This window comes from Ambystoma mexicanum, chromosome 7q, assembly GCF_040938575.1.
Source record: "Ambystoma mexicanum isolate Mex_15411 chromosome 7q, UKY_AmexF1_1, whole genome shotgun sequence".
NCBI classification, from domain to species: domain Eukaryota; kingdom Metazoa; phylum Chordata; class Amphibia; order Caudata; family Ambystomatidae; genus Ambystoma; species Ambystoma mexicanum.
In genome coordinates, this window is record NC_090941.1 from 520,478,022 (window position 1) to 520,490,310 (window position 12,289).

At 46.5% G+C, this 12,289-nt stretch overlaps 1 protein-coding gene across 1 annotated transcript in view; it reads left to right on the forward strand.

Annotated features, from left to right (window-relative positions):
• CPB2 (carboxypeptidase B2) overlaps positions 1 to 12,289 on the forward strand; it is a 298,149-nt gene that overhangs the window by 78,073 nt on the left and 207,787 nt on the right. Inside the window, exon 2 of the mRNA XM_069640447.1 lies at positions 314 to 389. Within this exon, the coding sequence (XP_069496548.1) occupies positions 314 to 389 (76 nt within the window). The remainder of the gene's footprint in view (positions 1 to 313; positions 390 to 12,289) is intronic.

Here is a 12,289-nt window from a genome sequence, read left to right on the forward strand (position 1 = left end):
GAGCTGTCAGCGCGAAGAGACCTGTAAATAGTTGCACTTAAAAGATGCCAGTTGCATAACTTGATAAAAATAGCTGATGGGCTTTGAGTGTACAGCCTATTGGGGGAATTGTTCTGCAATGTCTGCCATTTAGTTAAAGCGAGCGTCCAACGTGCATATGTTCCTCTGTTTATGTAGATATTAATTGAGCAAAAAAAGCACCGTACTTGCTGCATTCCTTGTCTAAAATGCTCAAAGCCTTGACAATCATGATTTTCAGAATCAGTGTCGCCCTTAATGCATTTTCTAAAAGCGTTATTTATTTAATTCCTAGTGGGCAGATTTTCTCAGTTACCCCACGGACGGACACGCAGGTGGAAGTGCTGAAGAATGTGACTGCCATGATTGAGGTACAGTATGGAGCCAACAGGGCACCAATCTAGTTTTGAGTGCATGATGAAATAAAAGATTACGAAGACCACTCAGCAGTGCCCGCTACCTTGTGCCATATTGGGTTACCTTCAGCCAGAACTGGGTTTTTGGCCAACAGAACTTTGAATTATGGAATCTGTAGCACAGAATCATCTCGCAATTTGTTGGCATGCATGATTTCTGGCCATCAGAAGGTACCTACTTCATTCAGCTTAAGAACAAGAAAATCTAATTTGTGGACACCCAATTCTTTATAAAAACTTTGCAATCTATTGGAGGAGTGAAATATTTAATTTGAACATTTAGGAGTGGCACATTTTTTTTGAAAACCTTATGAAAAGGCACTGATCACTCATGTTGAATATAACCTGCTATGAATACTAAGTAGCAAAGCAATAAACAACAATAATGTTTAGTTTACAAGCATTCTCCTTGACTTTTATTCAAATATTTCAGAGCACTAAGCCACACAGCCAGTTTGGCTATCATCCTGTTGCAGGGCGCAGATGAACTACTCCACTAAAACTACAGTTCGCATTGTGATTGGGCCGACACAATACTAGGGGCTGGATCTTGCGACGTCAGCTATTGAATTTTGGAAGATAATTTCGCCATAAGGTTGACATATGCTTGCAATTTGTCATCTTTCAGCTTGAGATTGATGTATGGATCCTGGGCCATTTGTTACAACCTTTGTATCGGTTGCTCCAGCTCCTCAATTTCTGAAACACGTTTCGTGTCAGTGTCTGCTCTGGCCCGCACAATAGTTTGTGGCTTTGTATCTCCTCTCCCCCTCTCTTACTTGTATCAGTGACTGCTCACGAGTATTGGTGTTGCTCATTCAGTCAGCAGTTTCATTCTCTAGAGCTGGTCTGCAACCTGTGGCTCTCCAGATGTTTTGCACTACCACTCCCATGATCACTCCACATTAGCTATGCTGGCTAGGGCTGATGGAAGTCATAGTCCAAAACCTTTGGAGAGCCAAAGGGTGCAGAGCGCTGCTCTAGAGGTTTCTCCAGTGTCATGATCTTCCTCTCTGACCTTCCACATCAAAGTTAACAGATCCTGGTCTCGATCTTGCAACCTTGCTGTAGAGCTTACCTGAAGTGGCAGCTTCTTTCCTTGCCCCTGCCAGCGCACCTCTGCCTTTACTATCCCGCACACACTCCTACCTACGCTTCCCCATCTCCATCCACCTTCCTGTAATTAGAAGGTCTGCGGCTCAGCAGATCTATCATGTGGTGGTGACCAACACAAACGATCAACTTACAATTTTTCCGTTATTGCTTCCCCAGAAGGGTTGCTTCAGAACATTATCAAAGAGTGAGAAGAGCTATGGCGATGTGTCACAAAGTAGGTGAAAGACTTTGAGAAACATTGACCCTAATCTTTTATTAAGTTATTTATTTATTTCATGTTTATTTGGATTTTTTCAATCCATAAAACCATCACAACAAATTATATCATGTATACAAAATACATCAATTCAGCATATACCAACGAAAATCTAACATAAATTCATATCAACGATTAAAGGACATACAGCCTACAATCACATCAAAAGAACAATAATACAATATATAATATGATTTATCAGAAATTACATTAGTCAGCTCAGGGAGATATTTAGATCATATCCATAGTGCCACTTGAAGATTGCGCTCCAAACTCCAGCTCATCTTGTATCATCTTGTTGTCTATAGCCCTCATAAATGATATAGGGTGTTCTTCATTTCAACACACACTCCTGCTATATTATGTCATTGTCTCCATCATGGCTATCTGATCTGCTGGTAAAGACTACGCAACATTGCATAGAAAAAATAGGGGCACTAATGAAGAAGAGCTTGCTGAATAAGACATTTTGAGTCCTGATGAAGGCTGTATAAAGAATACAGTGAGGGACATGTGGTGACTGTGTACCTACCCCATGTCAGAGACCGAAACACAGAGTGTCAACATTTACATTGGTTACACCAATTTTGAAAATTGACAAAGACTCAGTACTACAACCTAAAAATGGCAAGTGGAGCATGCCATGCAGACAGATGGCAGATGTAATAGCAAGTGTTGTTAAGAACTAGCCCACTGCTGTTCGATTTTAAATATAATGCTACAAGAGGGGGGCCAACAGTCATGTACTGAGGCAGCAGACTATAGAGCTCCTGCTAGATCCGCCAACTTGATCCTAATAACAGTCTGGTGGCTAAGTTACAGTTACATTACAGCTGAAACGCCACTGACTAGTTGGGCTTGTGATTGCAGAGTGTGAGCGCACGGAGAGACCGCAGTGTTCGTATCATTCAGACTGAATTAACTAAGGTGGTGGCGAAGCACCCTGCCAGCCCGAGGAAAAGATACTGATCTGCGCTGCCGTGAGGAGCACCCAAGAGGATGCGGATTGAGCTCGGGTGCAGAGACAGAGAGACAGACGGGCTGGCAGGTGAGACGATGAACGCCACTGGTAGCTGGTACTGCCTGGCGGCGAAGTGGCCGCAGGCAATGACCAAGGCACTATCCCCTCGACGGCTACGTGAAGTGGCCTGGACCAGGCACCGCACGCTGGCCTGATTTTAGCAGCTGTCCTGAACGCAACAGCAACTCTGCATGAGATCCTGCAGAGGGCCAAAATTGAGCCACTCTGCAAGGGGCAGTTGAATGGAGCCAGAGCTACACATCACTAATTACGGCAGCCTGCCTGCACCGGACACCAATTTACCACATGTGTGCTGTGGGGGAGAGTATGAGTAAGAACCGGCTGTGCCCCTTTGACGGCGGCCAGCGGTCCTGGTAGTGCTCGTGCAGGTGGGTCCTCAGTGCTGCACCAGAATAGGGCACTGATACACAGCGCCAGCACACACTTTGAAGCTGCATGCAAATTGTAAAAGACCCCAGAGCCTCAAGAAACTGAGATAGCATGGACCTCGATGAATGAACTGAGCAGTGGTGGCAGAGACGCATTGCTACCACCTAGAATGCGACAGAAGTGCGTAATCTGACTTCTCAGTGGAGCGAACCACGTTAAACGTGCTGGAAAACACCCTGGTACCGGGTGTCGGAGGGGCGACACGACCACGGGGAAGCACGCAACAGCTCGCCAATACCCTTAGGGGCACTAAACTTCCTGGCCCTGGAGGAACAAGAAGACCATAAATCAGCCACGCAACCCTCGCCTCACCAGCCCCATTAACAGCCGAAACATACTGAGTTACACTGGAACTAGAAACTGACCTACGCAGCCTGTATAACATGCTGGGCTGCGTAGTGGGCTGGCTCTGGTGATCCTGAGCACAAACCACATCTACCCCAATCAAAACAATCATAGGCAAGATCACTGCTCGAAATGCCATACAAACAGGGTAGCGGTAAAGTCAAACAGACCATCATGGAAGCCTATGCTCACAAGGATGAAAGTGGTCCAAACCCCCCATAGACCCCAACACAGTGCAGCCCAACCCGCAGGTGCAACATCAAGAAGAAGGCCCTATCCTGGTGGCGATAGCAGCACTAAATTCTGCGCTGGAACACAAAATGGACGCAGTGATACTGGATGTGGGCTTACTGCGTCAAGATGTGTAAGCCCTGGCGGACAGGATGGGCACTGCAGAACACCAGGTACAAGACAAAGCCATTAACATCACCAGTTCCCAAACCCAAATTATGAATATGCTGGGGAGAATACAAACCTTGGAACAGAGAGCTGAGGATGCGGAGTGCAGAGCCCGAAGAAACAATATCCATATAATGGTCCTACCGGAGGGAGAGGAGGGGAAAGACCCTACGAACTAAAGAAATTGGCACAGGCTCACTGTCACAGGCATTAACGGTAGAGAGAGCCCACAGATCCTTGGCTAAAAGGCCACCTCCTGGTTCCCTCTGCCCCGAGACTGGTGATAGCTAAAATCATGACCTTCAAAGACCGGGAAAAGACCGGGAAAAGATCCTTACTTTTTCGAGAGAAGGGGGCACAATCACAAGGAACTCCTCGAGGTTGACAATCTACCCCGATTGTACGGTACTGGTGCAGAAGCGCAGGGCAGTGTTTGGTCCAGCAAAAGAGCGTCCCGGGAAGGCTAATCTGTGGTACATGTTGCTATAGCCTGCACAACTGCAGATCCTACATTTTTGAGACTACCACAGAAGCCCACTCCTGGATGAACGAGCAGGGACTGTCTCAATTAGCGGCTAGACATAACGACAACACGCCTGGATGACCGAAGGTGACAACCTTTGCCACAGTGGCCTGGGTCACAGAGTGGACCCTCGCAATCGATATGGAAATGGGAGACTCACGTGTTCAAGTTGCCGGTGGCAAAAAAGCAAACTGCCCTCACAGACCTTGAAGTAAAGTTCAGATGCAAGTTAGAAGGCATTGAGCTGCTGCATGCTACTCACTAACAAGTGGGAATGTGCAGTAAAGGCAGCTAAGCTTGAGCATGGGAAGGGTGGCTGGGCATTCGTTTACAGTTGAAGTTTGTTGGTTAAAAGTTGAAGTTGAGACGGGTGGATACATGCTTAATGGTGGGCAGTCAAGGGAGAGTATGTCGGTCATGAGTACACAAAGGATGGTCAATGGTGATTTTAGTGCAAACCTGAAGGTAGGATTGACCCATTGAGAATTTTGCCATTCAATCGTGTGGGATACTAGAGCAAACGCTGTGTTCAGTGGTACTGGGTGGGGTGGACACACACTCACGATGACCTACAAAAGATGGAAAATTGGCTGCATAGAAGGGAAACAAATGGGCAGATGGGAAAATGCAGGCTCTCACATTAATTGGTGTGTTACGACTTGAGGGCAGGACCATAGTCACAGGAAACGTAAGGGGGGCTCAATAATTATGTCAAAAGATTAAGAGAGTATGCCTGGTTGAATAGAATGAAGATGAAAGTTGCGCTATTACAGGAAACACACTTGACAAGTGACAAAATGACCATGATTGCAAAAAAATGGGGGGTAAATGGTTCAACCTATTCTACCTACGCCAGAGGGTGTTGACATGGGTCTCTCCCAGCATTCCCTTCCAGCTTTTAGCAGTCAACAAGGACGAAGAAGGCAGGTTGGTGATAGTACATGGCCTGTTGGAAAATAGAGATGTATGTTTTATAAATAAATATTCTCCAAACCAAGATGCCATAGGTTTCATTTGGTCACTAGGTCCCCAAATATCACCATATAGAGGAGCTGCATATATCTGGGGTGGTGACTTTAATTGTACACTTAACCTTCTATTAGATAGGTCAGATGTCAAATTTATAAGACCAGCCCCACCAGCAAAAGCCCTAAAGGCCCTCCTAGGCCACCTAGATGTGGTGGACATTTGGAGGGAGAGGCACGGAGTAACCTGTGGCTACTTCCACTGCTCCGCCCCATACAATACATATACACAAATAGATTATGTCTTCACCGGAGCAGAGAACTTGGGCGAATTTGCAGGAATCGAGTTTAAGGATAGGAACCCTCTCGGACCATGCCCCACTGATGGCAACATGGGTGCACACAGCCGATAGACCCCCGATACCAACATGGCGACTGCGCGCAGAAGCCCTGTTAGATGAGGGTTTTCACATTCATTTGTCGCTGTGATAGAGAAATATTTTCAGGTAAACACGGGGAGTGGTAGTGCGGGGCGCAGCAATCAGAAAGATGCAGGCCTTAGAAAAGACATGCTGAGGGAACTATCAGATATAGAAGAGGACATCGCTCGGGCAGAAATGGAGGCAGGATTGACCACGGTGGAACCGGAGGAGCTGGTGTCACTGCGACTAAAATGCATAACAATATGGGAGAGGCTCAGGAAATTGGACTACATGAAATATACAGAGAAGTTGCATGCAGACTGCTGGTCTGGTTGACAAAACGAGAAGCGCATAGAGACGCGATTAGCGCAATGCGGGATCTGGACGAGGAGAGACCATCAGAACCCAGAAGGCATCAATGAGGTCTTTTCCGTATTTTAAGAAGGATTGTATTCGTCTGTCCAGAGCCTAGAAGGGAGAGACAGACTGTTGATTTGTTTGTGTTACTTTGTGTTCTAGTATTGACTTGATAACTGACTGGTCCAAGTTAGTTGTGTCGGCCTGTTATGTGGGTTATGTGAGAAAAGAGGGGTATCCTATGCGAGCCCATGCGCATTCGAAATAGTATTCCTCACAAATTCCCAATCCTATAATGATTGTGAGGTACACACTTGTTGGTGTTTATACAGTGTTATGTTTTAATTCAAATAATTCCACATTCATCATAGATAAGATAAATCTTCACTTAGTGTCATTCATTATTGAGCTTGTGCCTGTAACTTTTTGGGTGACTTTGTGTCATTCTTAAATAAACCTGTACCAACATTTCTCCCCACATGCTATTGTTTCGCCCTTCCTTGGGATTTGTCAAGGCACTGAATAAATTTTTTTGTGTGTCAAATTGATTAAAATCTACAAATCATGCAAACATTTGGTATCACACATTTGTTTCTTGTAGCTCCTGAATGAACAGATTTCCGTGGTTCTGAGGAGTTAAGGAGGGGGGAGATTTGGTTAGTCTTATCTGCTGGTGCAAAGGAAGGAAGCACCATGCAGTTAAGGCATTTGTGATTGTTCAGTTGCTGAGAGGCAAGCACAAGGCTCACCTTTGGTATCGAGTGATGAAACTTTTTCTGAGGTCCTGGTCAGCAATCAGATGGCTGTAACTGCATACAATCCATCTCTTGGCATTTGCCACTCTTGTCTGCGACTGTTTATATCAATCCCTGTTATTTGACAGAATGAAAATGAATTATTGTAACATTTTGGTTATGTTCTGTCCATCATTCAATTAAGCCAGGTTATAGGCATTTTTACTTTCCATTTATTTTTGGTGGTTGAAACGTTGTTCGCCCTCTTAAGTGCTCCCCTGTGCCTTGTTGGCTGCTGGTGTTACACGGGGTCAACTTGTGAGCGGTTTACTCTAAGCAGTGGGGATCGTGGTGGACCTCGTTTTATCTAAACTCATCAATTGTCACTACGAATATCGTTCACAGACTCTCCACTGCTTAGAGTAAACCGCTACCAAGTGTTTTGCTCACCGATTTGAATCGCGATTTCCAGACAAGGGTATCCAGGGATTCAAGAAACATCAGAAATTGGGCAATATTCTTCTAGATATTATCAGAAGTTTTTGACCTTTTGGATCGGGCCTTGACAAAACTACCACACGAGAGAAATAGGGCACCTTCAGTTCAACCTTTTTCCCATCCTGATGAAGGCCAACCACTTGCCAGCTTTACGGATCAGCTGACTAATGGCCTAAACACTGTCGTTTTGACTCCTTCTTCCCCAGTGTGTAGTGTCAACACTGTAAATATTGTACTGTTATGTACCATGCTCACATGTTATTTGCTCACCACGATCCCCAGATTCTGTAAGGGGTTACACATGTTCACTTGCACTCATATCCAGCAAATTTGACTGAAAAAAACATCAATGTATATATTTTTTACAGATATTGTTATGTTATCAATTTGTGTCCTGTTTTGAAAAACAACTTTGAAAATTACGTTTTATGCATTAAAATAATTGGGCAAAAAGCCAAATTGTTTATACTTCAATCTAGAACGATGTCTTTTATTGTGTAGGTTCTAATGTGAGAGTGTACATACGTTCAGTCACCCAGATCATTTCTTTATATAGCAAGTGGGAGGATGAAATGGGGAAAGCACTCACTGATGAGGAATGGAGGAGAGCCCTTCTGTATATTAAAGGGGTTTCCAGAAATGCCAGATTTCAATTAACACAACTGTATGTGACACACAGAGCATACCTAACACCGTATAGATTATCCAAAATGGGTAGTAGAACAGAGCAGACATGTCCAAGGTGTGCCTCTGTAAATGCAGACATGTTAAATATGTTTTGGGCATGTCCGGTGATTGGGAAATTCTGCAAGGAGGTCACGGTACGAGCGGCCACTGGTGGAACCCAAATGCATGCTTGGCCGCCAGAATTCTGCCTATTGGGAATATTTATGAGGGGTAACAAACAGTCGGTACACCTAGCTAAAATGAAAGATTTAATGTGTATCCTGGCAAAGCGCAGAATCGCAGTGGCCTTGAAATCATCCACCACCCGAAGATAGAGACATGGTGGGCCGACCTGAGACGCTGGTCGTTCACTGAGTCAACCGTGTGGCATGGAGCATTGCAAATAGGGATGCATGAAAGCCGTGTGAGGATTGAAGCTTGGAATGCACTGGTACTTACAATGTTCTCTTCTTAGGGAGTGACCTGACCCAGTGAGTCCGAATGGGCAGTAGTAGCATCACCAGCATTCTTGTATACGGCACACAGGTCTGACCTGCCAGGCGCAATGGCCCAGTAGGCAGAGTTTTCACGGAAGCAACAGCACTGGTAATAATGGTGCTAGTGCTTCCGTGAACCCAATCCCATGGAGCCCTATCGGACTCCACAGGAATCGTGACTTCCCCAATCCCCCGCCTGATATCCCGGGCTGCCGGGACTTGTAATGTAATATAAACGGTGTTACAAGTCCGGCGGTAACTCGACAGTAACAAGGCCCAATGTCTCTGATTACATTCCCTCCTCATTTACTCTCTCCCTAGCATCAGCTTCATACATTATACTTACAAATATTAATATTATTAATAATACAAATATTAATAATAAAATAATATTATTCTTTTTGATTTTTAAACACCATTTAACTCTCTAATACATTCTCATCCCATTTGTTTAACCTCCCCACTCTAGTTCAGAGAAAGGAAAGGATGTAACACATGGGTGCACAACATATGACCCGTGGGCCAGTTGCGGCCCACCATGCTGTTTTGTCCGGCCCGCGAGGCACAAAGACTTTCCTAATGGAGGGCGGCCCGCAAGCCGCATCGGCCGCCCTCCATTAGGAAAGTCTTTGTTGTCTTCCGGGCCGGACAAAACACTGGCCGTCATTGCCTCAGCACACACGCACCACATCGCTCCTACGAGCCATGTAGTGCGTGTGTGCTGCACCAATGGAGGGCCAGCACTACGGCTTGCGTGGGCAATAAGGCTTGATGCCGGAAGGCATATCAGCCTTGCTTGCCACGCCAGCCGTAGGACCACTCCACTTACCTCGCCAGCGTTCCAGCTAGCCTGCCTTCCAGCACGTCCGGTAAGTGGTCTGTTTGTTTGTGTTTGTGTGTCGGGTCTGTTCTGCTGTATGTTTGTGTTGTGTATGTTGAGATGCAGGGGGTGTCGGATGTGCATGAATGTTTGTTTTTGAATGTTTGTGTTGTGTATGTTGAGGGGGGTGGGTGGGGGGTGTCGGATGTGCATGAATGTTTGTGTTGTGTATGTTGAGATGGGGGTGGGGGGGTGTTGGATGTGCATGAATGTTTGTTTTTGAATGTTTGTGTTGTGTATGTTGAGATGCGGGGGTGGAGGGAGGGTGTCGGATGTGCATGAATGTTTGTTTTTTAATGTTTGTGTTATGTATGTTGATATGGGGGTGGGGGTGTCGGATGTGCATAAATGTTTGTTTTTGAATGTTTGTGTTGTGTATGTTGAGATGGGGGTGGGGGGTGTCGGATGTGCATAAATGTTTGTTTTTGAATGTTTGTGTTGTGTATGTTGATATGGGGGTGGGGGTGTCGGATGTGCATAAATGTTTGTTTTTGAATGTTTGTGTTGTGTATGTTGAGATGGCGGGGTGGGGGGTGTCGGATGTGCATGAATGTATATTTTTGAATGTTGGTGTTGTGTATGTTGAGATGCGAGGGTGTGGGAGTGTCGGATGTGCATGGATGTTTGTTTTGGAATGTTTGTGTTGTGTATGTTGAGGTGGGGGGTCGGGCGGGTGTCGGATGTGCATGAATGTTTGTTTTTGAATGTTTGTGTTGTGTATGTTGAGATGGGGGTGTGGGGTGTCGGATGTGCATGAATGTTTGTTTTTGAATGTTTGTGTTGTGTATGTTGAGATGTAGGGGTGGGGGGTTGTCGGGTGTGCATGAATGTTTGTTTTGGAGTATAAGTGCGGTGTATGTTGAGATGCAGGGCCTGTATGTGTGCATGCTTGCTAGTTTGTATGCTGATTTGGGGGGTGGGGGGTTCGGGTCTGTATGGGTGCATGCTTGAGAGTGTGTGTGCTGAGTTGGGGGTGGGGAGATTCAGGTTTGTATGGGTGCTTGCTTGAGAGTGTGTGTGCTGAGTTGGGGGGTGGGGAGTTCGGGTCTGTATGGGTGCATGCTTGAGAGTGTGTGTGCTGAGTTGGGGGTGAGGGGGTTCGGGTCTGTATGGGTGCATGCTTGAGAGTGTATGTGCTGATTTGGGGGTGCGGGGGTTCGGGTCTGTATGGGTGCATGCTTGAGAGTGTGTGTGCTGAGTTGGGGGGTGGGCGGTTTGGGTCTGTATGGGTGCATGCTTGAGAGTTTGTGTGCTGAGTTGGGGGTGGGCGGTTTGGGTCTGTATGGGTGCATGTTTGAGTGTGTGTGCTGAGTTGGGGGTGTGGGGTTCGGGTCTGTATGAGTGCATGTTTGAGAGTGTGCTGAGTTGGGGGGTGGGGGGTTAGGGTCTGTATGGGTGCATGTTTGAGAGTGTGCTGAGTTTGGGTTGGGGGTTTGGGTCTGTATGGGTGCATTCTTGAGAGTGTGTGTGCTGAGTTGGGGGGTGGGGGTTTCGGGGGTGAGGGGGCCATGGGGCATAGTGTTTGGTTGAGGGTGAGGGGGCCCTGGGGCATAGTGTTTGGTTGGGGTGAGGGAGACATGGGGCATAGTGTTTGGTTGGGGGTGAGGGGGACATAGCGCTTAGTGTTTGGTTGGGGGAGAGGGGGCCATGGGGCATAGTGTTTGGTTGGGTGTGGGAGCCATGGGGCATAGTCTTTGGTTGGGGGTGAGGGGGCCTGGGGCATAGTGTTTGGTAGAGGGTGAGGGGGACATGGGGCATAATGTTTGGTTGGGGGTCAGGGAGCCATGGGGCATAGTGTTTGGTTGGGGGTTAGGGGGCCATGGGGATAGTGTTTTGTTGGGGGTGAGGGTGCCATGGGGCATAGTGTTTGGTTGGGGGTGAGGGACATGGGGCATAGTGTTTGGTTGAGGGGTGGGGGCCATGGGGCATAGTGTTTGGTTGGAGGTGAGGGACATGGGGCATAGTGTTTGGTTGGGGGTTGAGGGAGCCATGGGGCATAGCGTTTGGTTGGGGGTGAGGGGACCATGGGGCATAGTGTGTGGTTGGGGGTGGGAGCCATGGGGCATAGTGTTGCACTCCAAGAGTGAACCCAATAACAAAGCTAAAACAGGCACAGTTAGGAGATGTACATCCTTTGATTTTTGAGGAAACCTGACTCAACGAAGGCCATACTCCTCTTAGGCAACAGACGATATACAATAACTAAATAGAAATAAATTATAACAATGGAAAATGTGTAGTACAAAATGTAAGTTTGAAATGCAAATAAAAATCGTTACCCCTCAAAAACATATTCTTTTTCCATGAGTTTAATGCAAATTGGGGGTTGAAAAAGCCTCCTGCCACGCCCCGCCTACCACCCCGCCCACATTTACTTTTCGGCCCACTACAGCCCTCATGTAAGGTACTTTCGGCCCTCTGTCAAAATCAGTTGTGCACCCCCGATGTAACAGGACCTACGAAAGCACTTTGTCCTTGGTTTGCTCTATATGGCTCCTCTTTCAGAAGCAGAATGGTGATGCCTGCTCATTCCTCAGATTATCCCCCTACAACCAATTGCATGAATCCCCGTGGCCCAGGGATCCATTTGCACCTTCCACAGCGGTGTCAGGTATGCCAGGTTGGACATCTTTTTACGGTTATGTTGACGAAATGCACCCTGAATATAATAATAACAGTATTAATTCTGATGTTTTATGTAGCGCCACTTTCATGGGCAATCGTTT